General features: G+C 33.4%; 4 protein-coding genes across 4 annotated transcripts; 2 read left to right on the top strand and 2 right to left on the bottom strand.

The window, feature by feature from the left end:
* Positions 1-835: 835 nt before the first annotated feature.
* LOC125074827 (oocyte zinc finger protein XlCOF6-like) lies at positions 836-5560 on the bottom strand. The gene is made up of 5 exons (XM_047686282.1): positions 5219-5560; positions 4097-4244; positions 2961-3080; positions 2238-2384; positions 836-2008 (listed from the first exon to the last, which is right to left on the bottom strand). Exons 1-5 carry the CDS (start codon positions 5381-5383, stop codon positions 867-869), a joined length of 1722 nt encoding a protein of 573 aa, XP_047542238.1. The 5' UTR covers positions 5384-5560; the 3' UTR covers positions 836-866.
* A 1058-nt stretch (positions 5561-6618) lies between these two features.
* Positions 6619-8135, bottom strand: LOC125074841. The gene is made up of 2 exons (XM_047686298.1): positions 7672-8135; positions 6619-7260 (listed from the first exon to the last, which is right to left on the bottom strand). The coding sequence occupies exons 1-2, from the start codon at positions 7989-7991 to the stop codon at positions 7056-7058; spliced, it is 525 nt and encodes a 174-aa protein (XP_047542254.1). The 5' UTR covers positions 7992-8135; the 3' UTR covers positions 6619-7055.
* A 352-nt stretch (positions 8136-8487) lies between these two features.
* On the top strand, positions 8488-11737 carry LOC125074834 (zinc finger protein ZFP2-like). Its single transcript, XM_047686289.1, has 4 exons — positions 8488-8747; positions 8911-9049; positions 9710-9958; positions 10309-11737. The coding sequence occupies exons 1-4, from the start codon at positions 8589-8591 to the stop codon at positions 11298-11300; spliced, it is 1539 nt and encodes a 512-aa protein (XP_047542245.1). The 5' UTR covers positions 8488-8588; the 3' UTR covers positions 11301-11737.
* A 1252-nt stretch (positions 11738-12989) lies between these two features.
* Positions 12990-17444, top strand: LOC125074833 (zinc finger imprinted 3-like). The gene is made up of 4 exons (XM_047686288.1): positions 12990-13196; positions 13567-13708; positions 14579-14728; positions 16333-17444. Exons 1-4 carry the CDS (start codon positions 13050-13052, stop codon positions 17442-17444), a joined length of 1551 nt encoding a protein of 516 aa, XP_047542244.1. The 5' UTR covers positions 12990-13049.
* The last annotated feature ends 99 nt before the right edge of the window (positions 17445-17543 follow it).

Below are 17543 nucleotides of genomic sequence, written 5' to 3'. Positions count from 1 at the left end.
GTGGAATGTGGTTCGGATACACGTAACGGTTACACAGTTACAGTCACAATATTGCACTTTGTCAAAATAATTATGTGCAACTTAGACTAAACTAAGGTATTCCCGTGATAGATTTCAATTTAATAATAAAGACATTTTATTCCAGTTGATGTACAAATTATGATTTATGTAAATGATCTTTTTAATATGATACGTGTTAACTTTTACATTATTGAATATTAAGCTTTCTCTGGTTCTGAATATAATTTCTACCGAGGAGAACCGGCAAGAAATTCTGTGGTAACTCTTTAATTGCAGAGTTCATTTCAATAAAGTACAATTACATATATTGTGGGTGAAAATCTACAAACTTTCTCTCAAGTCTTTTTATCATTAATATAATATTGCTTTAAATAATATGTCTTAATATCATCGTCGTATCAATGTTTTTTGGATATCAGATTTAAATTTATTTATAGACCAACTTAAAAATAACTATCTCTTATCATAGAAACTATTTACAGCCCCAGGAAGGATGTATGGACTTTACGAAGTCGGTGTTAACAAGTTTAACTTTTCCCATCGTGTCAAAGATATAATAATCAAGAACTATGTAAGGTGGTTATAGGAAAACAATTAACAAATCGGACGAAATAATTTTGTAAATCCAAGATTTGTTTACCTTTATCCCTTCGATTCGAATATATATAGTCTACACAGTTAAACGTTTTGTATCTGAATTAAAATTTGAACGCATCCAAATATATCGTTGCCTGTAATCGTTTAAATATTTTCTATATTGGTATTTACCGAAACTGGCTTGTATAAAGCCCATACAGAATAAAACAAATTCAAGTATCTAATATAATTTATTATTAAATAACATATCACGGCAGATTGTAATCTAAATGGTGTGTTTTAATATGTCCCTTCAAACTGCACTTTTGCACGAATGCCTGCCCGCAGACCGCGCACGCGAATCTCCTGTCATTGTTGTGTATACGCATATGTTCCCTCAGGGTCTTCTTCCTCGCGTACGACTTTTTACAAACTGAACATTCGTGTATCCTCTCCCCGTTGTGTTTTATCATGTGCACTCGTAACTCATTGTTCGTGAAACACTTATACGCACACAGCTGACACTGGAAGTCCCTCTCCTCTAAGTGATCTCTCTTCATGTGTCTGGATAACGTGTACCGTCTATCGAATGCTTTGTCACACACATTGCACTTGTACCTTAAGGGTGCCGATCCGTGCGTTTCGACCAAATGTTTCTGACGTCGGAAATATTCGGAGAAACGTTCCGGACATTTCGGACATTTGAACCTTTTGAGCATTTTGTGCACTGTGTCGACGTGGTTCTTGTGTTTCTGGTGCGTCGTGAAAACCTTCTTGCATATCTCGCATGGGAAGCTGCCGCCGACGTGCATACTTTTTATGTGGACTTTCAGACGATATTTGGTCACGAAACCCGTTCCGCACTGATTGCACACGTAGTTCCTGTAATGGACGTTCATGTGGCGTTCTATCGATCCAAATGTTTCGAAGTTGCAGCCACACGACTGGCATTCGTATGGGTGTTTGTTGTGTGATAGCTTGAATGGGATTACTCGATCTGTGAACTCTGGATGTATTTTCTTATCGTGAACCTTCACGAGATGCGCTTTGAGCTCATTCAAAGTTGATAATTTTTCGTTACAAATCAGACATTGCAGGTCTGTTATGTCGGCGTATACGACCAAACATTCAGTGCCGTAACGCGCAACGATTTTCCTTGTCTCCGATTTCTTGTGTGCCTTCGCTTGGTGGTCGCGTAACGTGTCGAAGTTTTCGAAGGAGCTCCTACAGTAGAAGCAAGGGAATCCGACTCTATTTTTACTCTTGAAAACCGTTACATTGGAGAACTCTATGACAGTCGTCGTGTTCTGTATTTGAGCCATTTTTTCCGTCACGTATACCTTTTTCCGTGGCGAATCTTCGCTTTCGTCTTCCAAGAGCTTAGCCACCATTCTCGGGAGAATGTTTTTACCTGTACATGAACATTGAATATTGGTTTAATTTCTCTATATATTTTAGTTTTGTCTAAAATTAAGCTTAAGCGGCTTAAGACAACCCGAAAGTGTTACTTTCGTATTTATAATATTTGTATGGATTAGTAAAATTATAGTATTTAAATTAACCAACTGCAATTTAAAAAAAATAACTAATTTCATATTATTTTTGACAAAGTTAACAAGATGAAATAAGATTATTTTAACCTCTTAACATATCGAGATGTATCGCGAAACCTTTGCAGGGCCTCGTGTAGAGCGTCTTCCTCGTTGGCAGCTTGTATCTGTGAGGGAACCTCGCTAGTAATTCAGCTTCGCCGTCTATTTTCTCTCGCTTGTCATCATCTTTTAGCTCTGAACATAAAAAAAAAAATACATAAATGCCAATTTGCGATTATATTACAATAGGCTATTTGACAACGCGAAAAATAAAGTGTCAATTATTGTAATCAGTATATATTATGAGTTTAGAAATGGCTATTTATTAACGAAAGTTGAAAATAATAATTAATTTATTCAAAAATCCATAAATAAAAATGCGGTTTATTTATACGTTTGTCACGTGACACTAAACGTTTCTGATTGGTCGGGTTTATGATGACGTCACTTGCTTGTTAGCCTCGTTTGCCTACTGTATGTGCCACAGTTTATAAGACAGGCAAGTGACGTAATGCAGCGCCATATCGTCAAAGTAGCGTTTTCGCGCGCTATTTAAATATGGAATTTTTAATTTGATATTTGTCAGCAAACATGTACTAGTTTTAAAAAAAAAAACAACTTTTACTGGGTTTCTTAACCTCTCCTAAATAATATAAAATGGATTTTAAAAACCAGTCAAACCTATTGACAAGCCTACTTAAATAAAAATACTCGTTTAATAAAGATAATGAAATAATGGGATTAAAAATAAATCCAAAGGAAGAGTAATACCAATGTCATCCGTATCATCAAATGTGAAGTCACAGTCCATGGAGTCACTGGGTTCGACCTTCACCTCGAGCTGATGAGCATGTTCAGGTTTGATGTCCATATCGGTTTCGAGGTCGCCCACTGGAATAAAAATGTACATTAAATATTTAATTGAAGGCCCACATAACTATTGTATATCTATACATATAATAAAATTGGAGTGTCTGTATGTATACTCGGTACATATACCTAAATATTTTTTTTTACAATTTTTGTCTGTCTGTCAGTTTGTTCCGGCTAATCTCTGAAACGGCTGGACCGATTTTGCCGGGACTTTCAGTGGCAGATAGCTGATGTAATAAGGAGTAACATCGGCTACTTTTATTTTAGAATTATATGTAAAATAATACTATAGTCATGCTTTCTTATTAAATTCAAACGCGAACGAAGTCGCGGGCACAGCTAGTATACATATATTATGTTTGTGGTCAGCTATACGCCATTTTTAGTTTAAGTCTTTAAATGTCCACCGAAACTACTTGAACAAATATTTATACATGAGATATAACACTGTTGGCATAGCTGTGTTAAGGCTTTTCTTTTGGGAAGGTTTGCAACTTTCGCTTTTAGCCCTAATGTATGTCACACAAAATTAGAACAGGCGAGATACACGACGTCCGACCAAGCGTGCTCGAACTTGATGGACATGTTAATTTGTATCAGTGATATTGTGCCGTTATAAGCTGTAAATACGCTTCTAGGATAGTCAATTTTTTTTTTTGTTTTGTGATATAGGTTGGCCGACGGTCAAATGGGCCACCTGATAATGTAAGCGATCACCATCGCCCAGACAATGGCACTGTAAGAAATAATAACCATTCCTTTCATCACCAATGCACCACCTTGGGAACTAAGATGTTATGTCCCTTGTGCCTTTAGTTTAGTCGGATCAATGGAGGAATTACCTACCATCTGTATTTAGTTAATCTTTATTTATCAATACAGAATAATTGAAAACTAAATCTAATTGAATGTCGTTCATATTAGTGTTTAGAGCAGTTGATAGAAGTTACTATGACGGAATTTCGACCAATGAGTAATTACGAGTATATATAAATTTTAGTAAGGAATCTATTATTTAAGAGTTCATTTCTCACCATTGATGAATACAGTCTCCTTGTCGAGAACATTGGCAAGCAGTTGCTGTTCCGTGTTGACGACCATCAACCGGAAACGATTTGCTTCCCGTAACCTTTGAATGCATGATGTACATATCAGCGTACTTAATTGTTTGTTTGTTGATAGCTGAAAACATAAAAGTTACAATTAAGTAAATCATTAACTCCATAAGTGATATTTATATAACAAAAATACATGTCAGAAATACTAAACAGTAGCAGCCTATAAATTTCCTACTGCTAGGCTTAGGCCTCCTGTCCCTTTGAGGGTTTGGAGCATATTCCACCATGCTTTCTGCAATGCTGGTTGGTGGATACATATGTGGCAGAACTATTGTTGAAATTAGACACATGAAGGTTCCTTCACTGCAGAGCATGAGATGAATTATAAAAACAAATTAAGCACATGAGAATTCAGTGAGGAATGCTTTTGAACTCGTAATCTACGCTTAAGATGCACATTCTAATAACTGGGCCCTCTCGACTTTTAAGTAAGAAATACTACATTTTATAATCTGTATTGGGTAAGTTTTCTTTAAATCAATCCTTTACGTGACTACATAAGAACACAAATTTACTATTTGATAGATTTCAGTGATAATGGCCAGTCTCGATAGGACAAAACTAACCAGAGGGAATTATAAAGAATTTAAATAAAATAATATTGGCCGTGATAAAAAATAAATTGAAATAAACAGTAAATATTATATTTAAAATTAGAATAAAATACATAATTTTAATTACACATTCAATTAATTAGAATTGGAAATTAATAAGATGGTTTTCACATTTAATTCAATTACAATTGATTACTGACGGTGCAATTACATGTCTGTCTCTGCAATGCTATAAGGGCAGTCAAGACAGAGATGTGCAGACACAGGTTCACTCTGTTTTTCTTTAATCTGCTAACAGGATGCATGAGACTGCTACAGAGAATTTATATTCTTATTACTGAAAGCCAATAACTTTCATAATTCCGACCCAGAATTTGACCAAAGACCTCGAGATATGCAGCCTAACATCAACGAGGTCGTACAATATGAAATCAATTATTAATCGAAAAATAAATAACAATAACAAACCAAAATATTTACTTACATACAAATTAAAACATTCCATAAAAATGTCGATGTACACCTCACGAGTGCCGTTCGTGAAGTACTCCTTCATTATGTCTCTATGATAACCTTTTAACAAGCAAAATCGGCACTCCCCATACAAAGTATTAGGTCTTCTTTCCATTATTATCGTAAGCGCTGCCATAATCCGAATATACTAAGAAATATAAATGCATTGAAGCTCGTCTTGCTCCAATTCCGGGCAGCCGCCCTTATCATTTAAATAAGTATGCATAAAACTTAATAGTTTTAAACTGTTTTATGAAATTATTTGTGTTTATAATAAATAAACGATGGCAATGAATAAAACAACAGTGTCGAAATGTAGTTGACAATCTATTCCAGTGTTGCCCAGTGGCCAGCATAGTGGTGTCAACTCCTACAGAAAGTTACCCATAGATTTTAAATCTGAAAGAAATGTAAGTAGTATAAATTACTTGATGGTAAGGTTTTGTGCAAACCATTCTGGTTAGGTACCACCAGTTTCAGTTTATATATATTATCTATGGGTACCACCCACTCATCAAAATTTTATACCGCCAATCAGCAATACTTAGTAATGTCATGTACATGTGTTTAAAGGGTGAATGAGCTAGTGAAACTACAGATACAAGGAACATAGTCCCAGTCTTACCTCCCAAGTTTGGTGGCATATGTGGTGATGTAAGAATGGTTAATATTTCTTACAGCGCCACTGGGCGGTTTTGACCACTTACCATCAGGTGACCCATTTGGCCGTCCGCCTACCTAAACTAAAAAAAATTACATATAGCCTATTCCAATGGGAGTAGGAAAAAAGATAAACTAATATAAATATATTTACGTATTTAATATTTACGTATTTCATGCGATTTGCGAATAACATAGCATCTTGTGCACTAAATTGAGTATGAGATTAACATATCTTTATTTACAATACAACACTATTGGACTTAACTACTTATTTCCACTTTAATTTGACTTCCAAAATTCCGATAACAGTTTTTCAACGTTCAAAGCGCAATTTTTTCGCAAATCCATATTGAATATTATACATTAATCAAGTTCTCGACCAATAATATCGCGTCAATTTGCTGTCAAATGTTGTTTATTTTACTTTTTTCCTCTTATAGTTGGAATAGAGTATACAATAATTTATATCTGTATAATATTAACGAAATACGAGTTTATATTCAGGGGCAATACTCCTAGGCTGGCTACACTAAATTATATTTATTTTTTGTATTCTGACAGTAAAAGCAATAACATAACACAAACAACACTAAACACTTTGCTAAACACTAGTGAAGGACATGTTGGATATGGCAGGTATCAAATGCTTATACAGTCGATATACTATTATGAGATAACATTTAACATAAATTAAAATATAAAATATTAAAATAATTTTTACGATAATTTTGCATGAGGTTGTTTAACTAACACTAACTAATTTACTTAAATTTCGAATTAAAAATTATCTTATTTGTGAATAAGATAATTTATTTGAAATAATGAAAAAGTTTCTTTTCTATTATCTACATTTATTGACTAGTAATTTTACGCAAAACAGTTCACTTTTTGAAAATAGATTAACAACATTTTTGGTAAATTGGTTACTCAAAAACTTATTAGAAGTTGCGTTTCTTAAAAATTATTTTTTTTTTTCTTCATAAATAACTTTACTTTAAATTCTCTACCATTTATCCATCCATCGCAAGTAAATTAAAAAGATCATTACAAAAGTGATCGAACATTTTCTTTACTTTGACAATAACAAAAGTAAATATTTTTTATATTGTTTTATTATTAAAATACGAATTAAAAGACAAAAATAATTAATTCTTATCCAATAAATCAACATAGGCACAATCAATTAAATCATTGTCTTTAACACCGAGCTTCATTTGTAGATCTTTGGCTATTGCTTGTCCGTCTTCTAACGTCTGTTCTGGATGAAGAACCACTTCTAACTCCATGAAGTTACCAAGACCATCGACTTTATCTATATGTATGCGAGTCTGGTCCACCATGTATAATCTTCTGCAAACAAGAATAAAAAAAAATTTACACTTGTCACAATATCAAGTCTAAGTTTAAAGCAGATGAACAGCATTAGTTGCAAAAAGACCTGGGCGTAGCGGCCAAATCCGACATCATTGATGACGAGCGCCAAAAGAACAAGGTTTTTTGGAAGGAGTGGAGACTGCCAGAATGCTGTTTGCGCAACAGTTATTGTTGTGCTAAATACGGGACTTGGTAAAATAAATGAAGCCTTTTAATACACTACTTTATTAGATATAATATATGATAAATAAACAATTAGTTCACTGTATCTTATAAAGATAAGCAAACACAAACGTTTGCTTGGCTTTATAATCGCAATGCGCAATGTAATTTTCCATAATAATGAATTGAAAATGTGAATCGAAATTAAATTCAACAATCACTTACCGCTCTTTAACAACTTTTCCGCGTACACCCAAACATTTTTTCATAATATCGTCTAATGTTTTAATTTTAGCACTTTCGTTCATTGAAAACTCTAAGAGATCGTAGTTCGATAACTTTGGTCCTTGTTCATCATCACGATCGTATCTCACGAGAGTTGCAGATTCGTCTGCGTATACCCTTAACTTCAAACGTCCAGTGTTCACTTTATAAAAGGTATCATTTTGATGAATAATAGTCGGTGGTGCGCCGCTTAGACCTTCGGCTATTTTGCATATTTCATCGAAATCGTTGACTTTTGCTTTTATTTCTACGTTACGCATATCTCGTACGTATAGTTTGCTTTATAGTTTGAAATTAATAATAAGGCAATTGCAACGTTTGAAAGTTAATTAAAACGTAAGTGGGTATTAAATAAACAAGAATACAACTGTATCAAAACTGTATCACTACTTGTTCAATGTCAATTGTCAAATATAAAATTAAAAATATTATTTCTCCCGCTTAAAGTAAATTTTCGCCAACAGATTAAATAACCTGTACGTTTCTTGAGCTTGAAGATAAATAAATAAATAGCTGTTTCAAAGAATTATTAAATAACAGTTTAAATATATTATAAATATTTTTCTGAACCTTTATAACTGTATAGTTAAATATCTATAATCAAACTATAAAGTTAAAGACAAGATTTCGGATTTAAGTTAATTAAAAAAAAAATAAGTCAAAAATTCACTTGTTGTTGCATGTCACAATGACATCTATCTGTCAGTATATATCAGCTTGTTTTGTTTTTTTTTTTCTTAATTCTTATTGACATAATATTCTGCGCTGATTTATAATAAGCCAGAGATAAAAATATCTGTTTCACTATTAATATTCATTGTTTTTATCTTTATTAAAACAAATATACAACAACTAGAATGGCTTTAGATGATATTTCGGACAGGATTTCACAGCCTCACGTGTGTAGATGCTGTCTTTCGGCTAATGGTATTTGGGATTTAACCACGGTATATTTATCAGACACGGGAATCAAAGAAGTATTTGCTGAAATACTTCGTAGCTGCTTAGGAATTAATGTAAGTGTATATCAATTTTACTGAAGAGAATTTTATTAATATTCTATATATTATTTTGTTTTTTTTTTTTTTTTATAACAAATCTATCAAATTAAAAATCATAGCTCATCTAACAAATATAACTATAGTTTAGTGTCATATAAGTTTTTTTAATATTTTTTAGCTATCGCATATAAATGAGATGGACTCAAGTAAACTTGTATGTGAGATTTGCGTCAATCAACTCAGAAGTACATCAAAATTTCACAAACAAGTTGTACATGCTGATAGATGCTTTTCACAGTACCATGAGAGCAGAAAAGGTGATATTTTTATTCTTTAATTATAACTTTAAAAGAGAAATTTCAAAAGCCATGTTTATCCCTAGAAGAGGTTTCCAATTGATGTTACGAACAACCTAAATTTCTCTCTATTTCCATAGTAGTTTACATAATTCTTTAAGCCAAGGGAATAAGTAATAATCATTGACCGTAGATTATTAACATTATTAATAATATGATAAATTGTTATATCATCATCATCAATTCATAATACTCATAACATATTAGAATATGCAATGAATGAGTGTGCCAATGTAATTGTGTGCAAGGGAAATGACATCTGATTTCTTCATTGTCTTTGGAAAGTGGAATAAATGATGACACTATGGTACCTGGCCATCTAGCTTACATAAATATTGCCATATACAATAAATTCTTATATATGTTTTACTAAATCAGTTGATTTATTGTTGGGAATGAAAAGATCGTCTCCAGGCATTTTCAGATAAACATGATAAATTACATTATAAGTCCAAGGTGTTTCTTTCCAAAACACTTGTTTTTTTTTTCTGGAAAATCAAAGTAAATATAATTTAAGTATTGATTTTTGACTTTTGGTCTATCCTCAAAATGCAATATATGTTAATAAACATAACTCATTAATATGGCTTGTTTATATCTAATAACATTATTTCGTTACAGATGACACAAAATCGAATTCAAACAAAAAAATGAATAAAACATTACTTAAAGAAATACATAGCAAAGAAACGGTGACAAAAAATATAAAGTCTGATAGTGAATATGACTCGGACACACCAATCGCTAAAATAAAACATGCTCTCTGCGAGAATGGCTTTGTGAATTCAGATTCCGAGTTTTATGACAATTGTGAATTGAAGGATAATATATTGAAACAATATGAGGATAGAGTTGACAATTTAAACACAGGTAAATTAATTATAAATGTATTTAATTATATCACGTCAATTTTATCTTGAAAGGGGATTTTATTTGATTTTATTTGATGAATATAATTATAAAAAAATAATTAATTGAGATATTTCGATTGTGTTATTGCTTGATAATAGTATACAGACTCATCAAGCTGGCAACTGCTACTACTAAGTACTACTAAGAAAATACAGAGATTAAAAAATTTTACTATTCAAAAACAGTTAAAATATTTGTTTCTTAATTATATATTGGTATCATTTAAGATACAATGCCTCATTGGCCTGTAAAACCAATAGGTTGATTTATAATTATTAAACTTGTTTTATTGTTAATTTCTGTTCTAGAACGAGATGCTGGTAAAATGATCAAGAATATCAAACAAGTATCCGAACGCAAGCGAGTAATTTTAACCTGTGGTACAGTGCTACGAGAAACAACGGCTTGCCCTTTCCGACATCACAAGAGCTGGTTTCAATGTTTCTTTTGTTCTCAAGACTTCATGGAAATTGATTCGTTAAGAAGCCACAATCTACAATTTCATACGGACATCGAAACGGAATTAAAAAAAATAAAACGTTACCCGCGCTCCCTCCAAATTGACATTTCGAATTTGGAATGCCGCAACTGTCAATTGAATTTGACAGATGTCGAAACGATGAAGCGACATTTCGTCGAGAAGCACAATAAACTTATTTACAAAGAATGTATAGCCGATTATAAAGTGAACGCCAGTCCATATACTTGCCACATATGCAAGCGCGAGTTTCACGTATTTAGGACATTGACGACGCATTTAAACGAACATTATGCGAATTGCATATGCGATGTTTGTGGGAAATCATTTCTTAATACTAAACGTCTTAAGGTTCATAAACGCACGCACGAAAACGGTTCATACCCTTGCAACGAATGTGGTAAAGTTTTAAAGACGAAAACATCAAAAGCCAATCACATGGAAAGCGCTCATTCCAAGCGCGTCATTAAATGTCAGATATGCTTTGAACCTATGAAACATTATAATGATAGAGTAAAACATATGTCCGAAGTTCACAATATTACTCATAAATTTAAGTGCCCCATGTGTAGTAGGGAATATAATATAAAGCATTATCTGGCGACACACATACGTCAAACTCATGGTCATAAAAATAAGAAGTGTGTTGAATGTGGTATGGCGTTTATAACAAATCACGGGTTGAAAAAACACATGTCGAAACACACGGGTGAACGGCCTTTCTCTTGTAGTATATGTTGTAAGTCCTACGCCAGGAGTTACACGTTGAGGGAACATATGCGAGCTCATGAAAATGACAAGCGCCTTGTAGGGGCAGCATAATTTTTTTTTTTTTCGACTCTGTCAATCTGACATATAAAAACTGTATTATAATCAGCTCAAAGTTATTATTCTTGTATAGATTTTTTACATTGCCAAAACATGATATTACATATTTATTACGTGATCAACAATAGAAGTATTTAATTTAATAAAAAATGCGAAGTTCATAGGTTGACTTTAGTACCAGCTGTGCAATTCTATAAGACCTTCGTGATATGGTAACAACCGACTTACGGTGTTACACGATTTTGATACGTGTATCGTATACATTTTATAGTTATTATTGTTAATGTCGCATGACACGTATCGCATTTTGGCATTTCACGCTTGTTTTCTGCGGTGTGCTCCGAGTTTCTTCTAACATAACACGTACTCTGAGAAGTCACAGCATTGAGTAGCTCAGTTTACAGTCTATGAACAAAATATGTATACTTATGTTTATGAAGAATAATTAAATATATCAAATATTCTACAACTCGTTTTAATTTATATTTATTAATTAATTTTCGAAATACAGGTGAATAATTTAATTACTAATAATTTAATTATTTTATGACATTTGTAGGATTTACATTATAATTACTTGCGACCGTCAAGGTCCAGAGATACGCTCCGAGTAAGTCAAACCAAAATACTGCAATTCGTGTATATCGTGCGAGAACGGGCAAGCGTATATGGTGCTCACCCGTCGCGCTCTTTCAAGATCATACGATATTACGATACGATACTAAATTATATTTTATGTTTTTGTAAATATACTGACACATTTAAAAAAAAATCATTCCGATCCGACCAGCAAGCAAGTGTTATTTCATTACATCAAGAAGAACTACACATTAATATATTAAGGGAACTTATAGGTACGTCTTGGGTTGTTGATAAAAATCCCCTTAATAGTTTAATGGAATTTAATATTATTGTAATATCTATTCCTACCTAAATTTTTTTCCTTGTAACGGGTAGAAAAATGTGTTCATAAATTGTTTAATAGAATTATTTAAGGATAAACACAGAAATATTTTGTGTTTTTACACGAATCTTCTTGGGTTTTCGCAGAACAGCTCATTAAATTTTCATAACAATCGGATGAATAGTCGGATGAATATACAAAAATTCTTTTTTATTTATAAGGAAGAATGATTACTATTATAATACTTTGATGAGAGTTAAAAAAAAAAATTAAAATAATGTCTTGATACACATGAAACGTGTAATTTAATATTTATTTATATATCTGCACATTATAGTCGCAGCCGGAGTATTGAAAAAAATATACAATATTTACTTTAAATTTATCATATATAAATAATTATCTAATTATTTTTCGTTGTTTTATAACAATAATTATTCCACTCTATGTAAGATATGCTTAACGCCCACTCGCGCAAATGTTATGATTTTTCTAACTATGAGTCCGAGAACTTGCTTTTATACCGGTATGTAAATACCAAAACATAATTTTATGCACTTATATGCGCGTTTAGAAGTTGATACGCTATTATGAGTGAAAAAATATATTCACCTTAAGTACACTTACACTTAATAATTCTAATTTGTGACACTTATAAATCAGAATAACGATATCCCAAATATTTGATAGTGCCAGGTACCTCACTATATCAAACAAAAGTACATACTTATATCGATAAATTTCCCAACCCGAGTTTGTCAAAAGTGACATTTCCTTAATATAAAATTGCAATTATTTAGTAGATTTTATTTATTTATTTTTTAATAAGAAAAACAATTATGAATGAAAGTGATGATAGTACAAAGTACGGTGAATGTCGATGCTGTTTAACTATGGGGGAGCACAGAGACCTGATGCTGGAATACGAATGGAACGGATCACGCGAAGTTTATTTTAATATATTTTTAGATTGTTTCAATCTATTCGTAAGTATTATTTTTTGAGTGAAATTTTTAAAAAAACGAATGAGTTTTCTAAGTACGGGCTTTAAGTAGTGGAAAAAGAAAGAATATACTCTTGAGAGACTCACTTTTACCTTCTTCTCTCAATTTTTATATAATTAATATATTTTCAATATTTTTGAATTATAATTTTAAAATAGAAAATTATAAAAATAGTCTATTGACTAATATTTCCGAAAATAATCTTCTGTTTATGTACAAATTATTTTACTTTTACTCATTTAAAAATAACTGTACCATAAAGGCCTTATTCTCTAACAGTTCGTTAACAAGGCATAATGCATTCATACAGCAGTGTTTAAAAATTAGAAACAATAAAATAAAAAATTTGCAGCTCTCAACAAATTCCAGAAGAAGCACACTGATATGCACGACATGCATCCTCCGACTAAGAGATGCAAGTAGTTTTAAAAAGATGGTTCTTGAAGCTGAGCGGAATCTGCTTAGTTATGATCTAAACCGAGACAATTCAATAGGTATAATGTTCATATATTTCTATATAATTGGTAGTATGGCTTCATGCAAGCCTGTCTGCATAGGCATCCATCAGATATTCTACTGCCAATTAGCTCACTAACCAACTCCAGTCAAAAGGGACATAACATTTTAGTTGTTAAGGTTGTTGGTGCCAGTAGAGAATAGTTTATATTTCTAACAGTGCCATGGTTGTGACCACTCACCATCAGGTGGCTCATGTGTCAGTCCGCCTATCTACACAATAAAACTAATTAATCAATTTAAAACATTTAATGAGAAATATACGAGAATATTTCATAAAAGTCATGTTAAACAAAGCAATTATATCTCAGATAAGGCTTTTTATATTCTGCCCTTATTGTCAACCGAAGAAAAATTTTTGTAACTAGAAGGCATGTGAGCAAATGACCTTACCTTGACATAATAAGCACCAGGATTGTTGTTCGGATGGGGCTTAACCCCACTGAGGATAATACACACTTTGATTTGGCTTAAGGTAATAAAATGATGATTAAGTAGCTTGATTAGAATAATATTTATCAAGTTCACTTCTCAGATTTGTCACGGACGAACTCCAATGCTTTTGGGGGGGAACCAAAGCATCCCTCCATTTGGTTATCCACCTACATATAATACTATGCACTAATTACAATCAACTCATCACTAATAATTAGGATTAAGATGTTATGTCCCTTCTACCTGTAATATAAGAATTGTTACATGGCAATTCTGGCATATGGGTGGTTCTAAGAGGGGTGGCGGGGGGGTCGGGGATTAAGTGCTACCTCAAAGCTGTTTGTTCACATTAATGTAGCTGATGCTTTGTATGATTAATGATCGTTATTATTAACTTGTAACCTTTTTTTTAGTACAATTACAGGACTTACAAAAGCCGATTGAAAATGAAGAGAATGAACAATTAGTTGAAATAAAAAATGAGAAATTTGACAATTCGGAAGGCAGTGATATTGAGCAGAATGAAGCCAATTCGGACACTGATGGCTTGGAAGAAGATATAGGTAATTTGTTATTTTTTTTTTATATGAAGCACGTCAATCAAGTATCTGAGTTTGTGCCTGTCTCAATTTTACAATCGTCTAGTTCGCTAGTAGGCGTTTAGGAACTTTAGCTACATCCATTCTCGTGATATGTTCAGCAAAGATGTTTTATCGCTATTTTAAAACTTTTATCGTCTGTCCGGATTTTTGCAGTATAAACAGTTCTCTCCAAACTCGTATTCGCCAATGCTCGCCCAACACGGGTTCTACGTGCCTCATATTTGTTTTTCTCTCAAAGTTGATCACTAGGGGTTTCGTCCAATTTGATTCGAACCCAGTCCTCAGACTTCCTCAGACTCGACTTACGCCATCGAAATTCCAATCATTGGCACGAAGCGTTTTGCTTCGTCATTTCTTACGTACAGGGTAAATGTCTGTTCTGCCAGCCTCTGTCTATCATGGGCATAAATATATATTATATAGGCAAGCCCGTTCCAACTTAGACTATCAGTACTTACGAACCGATATGATTGTGGTCAAGCGTAAGTCTACTGACAAGTAAACAAAAAACTGTTCGTTAATGTTGGTCTCAGACGGGTCCTAAGTACCATATTCTTCTGTAGCTTTGACCGAAAATATCTTAGCAATATGAAGGAGCATTTGTTTATTGCTATAATTCTCCTGTTTACATCTGATAATATATCGTTATTCCTAGATCGCTTCGTTTATCTAGTGGCCATGTATCTGGCTGCCGATCTTTCGACCTGGGCTTAAACCCCAGGTCGAACTGATAAAAAGTTTTTAAAAAGGTTCTTCGATAGAAAAGTCTCAGTAACCGCTTGAAGTGATACTCGGGCCTCAGTGCGCAAATAGCCGTTGGTCCTGTGCCGGAACTCATGAGAGTGATGTGCACCTGTGTTAGCGCACACACTTGTGCCCTGTAATATGTCCTGTGTAGTTGGCTTCTCTCCTTGATAATAGCCGCCGTGGTCGTAATCGGTCAGGATGACATCAACGTCACATCGTTACTATTCAGATAGACGTTTATTATCTATCAGATCTACGTGTACTTTTAATGTTTCCATGTTCTTAGTCTTGGAGGCAGTTTTCAGACTTTAGTTTGCAGGCAGTTTTTTGTGAGCAAGACATTCGTTACTTCTCTCGTTGACCTTGGCGATGTAAGAAATATCAACCATCGCCAATAGGCAACTAACCTTGGGAACCAGGATAATCTTTTGTGCCTGGTGATTGGCACATTCACCATTAAAGTAAATTATGTTTAGTTAAAACAATGGTTAATTTTTTGTCTTGTCAAATTATTGCATAGAAGTTAGATATATTCACGCACGAAAGCGCCCTTCCACGCTAAGTTATTGCCGTGAATTAGTATTAGCGGCTTGTGCTAAAAAGACGTCTTAGTGCAGAAGGTACTGTAAGATTTAAGACGGAAAAAAATACAAATTAGATTATATTTCATAATGCTAGCGGATCATTTAATGTTGGGGGCGCCGATGTGGGCAGATCTTTGCCAAACTTATCATCCGGAGAGAAAACTTCGTCATCGATGGTGTTTCTATTAAATAATAGTATGTTTCTTATTTGCATTTTTTTTTTGTAATTTGCAGTAAAAATCAACAACAAAAGCTACACAGATTCAATAAGAGACACGTTTTGTAAAATAAAAAACAACAACAGAACCGAGAAACTCGCCTATATTTACAACGCGAGCGTCATTCTAGAAAATTCTAACGTGACACCATTCAAACCGAAGCACCAAAATGGTTGTTTCTACTGTCGCATGATATTCGACGATTTGTCGAAATTGCGAGAACATCAAAAGAAACACACTAAAGCTGAATTGAAACGGGTTCTGAGATCATATGGCGCGGAAAATTTCGTCGTATACGTTGACGTCACAGATCTTAAGTGTACAATTTGCAACGAACCCGTTCTAAATTTAAACGAATTAAAAATACATTTAATAAAAGAACACAAAAAGAAAATGCAAGAATTCCCCGACCGCGTCGTTCCGTTCAAATTAACTCCAGGTGTTTTCGAATGCCAAGTCTGTAAGTGCAACTTTGAAACGTTCGGCTCGATAGAGCGTCATATGAACGTACATTTCAGGAACTACGTTTGCAGAGAATGCGGTACCGGTTATGTAACGAAATGCCGTCTAAAGGTACACTCGAAACAACACATTGGGGGGAGTTTCCCATGTGAGACGTGTAAAAAAGTATACTCAACGCCCGTGAAGTTAAAAAATCACATCGACGTGGTCCATAAAATGATAAAACGCTTCAAATGTGCCAAATGCGACGAGCGATTCACGGAATACTTTAGGCGGCAAAAACATATGGTAGAGGTACACGGTGTTGCCCCATTAGAATATAAATGTAATGTTTGCGAAAAATCGTTTGACCGTAAATATATGTTGTCCATGCACATGAAAAGAGATCACTTGGAAGAGAGAGACTATCAGTGCGAATTGTGCTGGTACACGTGTTTCACTAAAAACGAATTGAAAGTCCATATGATAAAACACAACGGCGAAAGAATCTTCGAATGTACGGTATGCAAAAAATCATATGCAAGGAAAAAAACGCTCAGAGAGCATATGCGAATTCATAACAATGATAGGCGATATGCATGCAAGTCGTGTGGTCAAGCATTTGTGCAGAATTGTAGTTTGAAAGGTCATATAAAAACTCATCACCCGGAACTCCTTGTTCCGTGATTTATATATATTGAAATCGTTAATTTTTTGAAAAAAAAAATTGTTTTATATTTATGAAATATATTATGACGTGATGATCAGTTAGTTTTATTTCACTCA

Source organism: Vanessa atalanta, chromosome 28 (genome assembly GCF_905147765.1).
Source record: "Vanessa atalanta chromosome 28, ilVanAtal1.2, whole genome shotgun sequence".
NCBI classification, from domain to species: Eukaryota; Metazoa; Arthropoda; class Insecta; order Lepidoptera; family Nymphalidae; genus Vanessa; species Vanessa atalanta.
This window is presented reverse-complemented; position numbering and strand designations above follow the sequence as displayed.

Coding starts and splice junctions, on each gene's coding strand:
- LOC125074833 (XM_047686288.1), top strand. CDS start 13,050: ATGAATGAAAGTGATGATAGTACAAAGTACGGTGAATGTCGATGCTGT. Junction 13,197..13,566: donor TAGATTGTTTCAATCTATTC/GTAAGTATTATT, acceptor AAAAATTTGCAG/CTCTCAACAAATTCCAGAAG. Junction 13,709..14,578: donor AAACCGAGACAATTCAATAG/GTATAATGTTCA, acceptor CCTTTTTTTTAG/TACAATTACAGGACTTACAA.
- LOC125074841 (XM_047686298.1), bottom strand. CDS start 7,991: ATGCGTAACGTAGAAATAAAAGCAAAAGTCAACGATTTCGATGAAATA. Junction 7,261..7,671: donor GGAAAAGTTGTTAAAGAGCG/GTAAGTGATTGT, acceptor TCTTGTTTGCAG/AAGATTATACATGGTGGACC.
- LOC125074827 (XM_047686282.1), bottom strand. CDS start 5,383: ATGGCAGCGCTTACGATAATAATGGAAAGAAGACCTAATACTTTGTAT. Junction 4,245..5,218: donor TGGAATGTTTTAATTTGTAT/GTAAGTAAATAT, acceptor TTATGTTTTCAG/CTATCAACAAACAAACAATT. Junction 2,385..2,960: donor TGATGATACGGATGACATTG/GTATTACTCTTC, acceptor TTTTATGTTCAG/AGCTAAAAGATGATGACAAG.
- LOC125074834 (XM_047686289.1), top strand. CDS start 8,589: ATGGCTTTAGATGATATTTCGGACAGGATTTCACAGCCTCACGTGTGT. Junction 8,748..8,910: donor GTAGCTGCTTAGGAATTAAT/GTAAGTGTATAT, acceptor AATATTTTTTAG/CTATCGCATATAAATGAGAT. Junction 9,959..10,308: donor AGTTGACAATTTAAACACAG/GTAAATTAATTA, acceptor TTTCTGTTCTAG/AACGAGATGCTGGTAAAATG.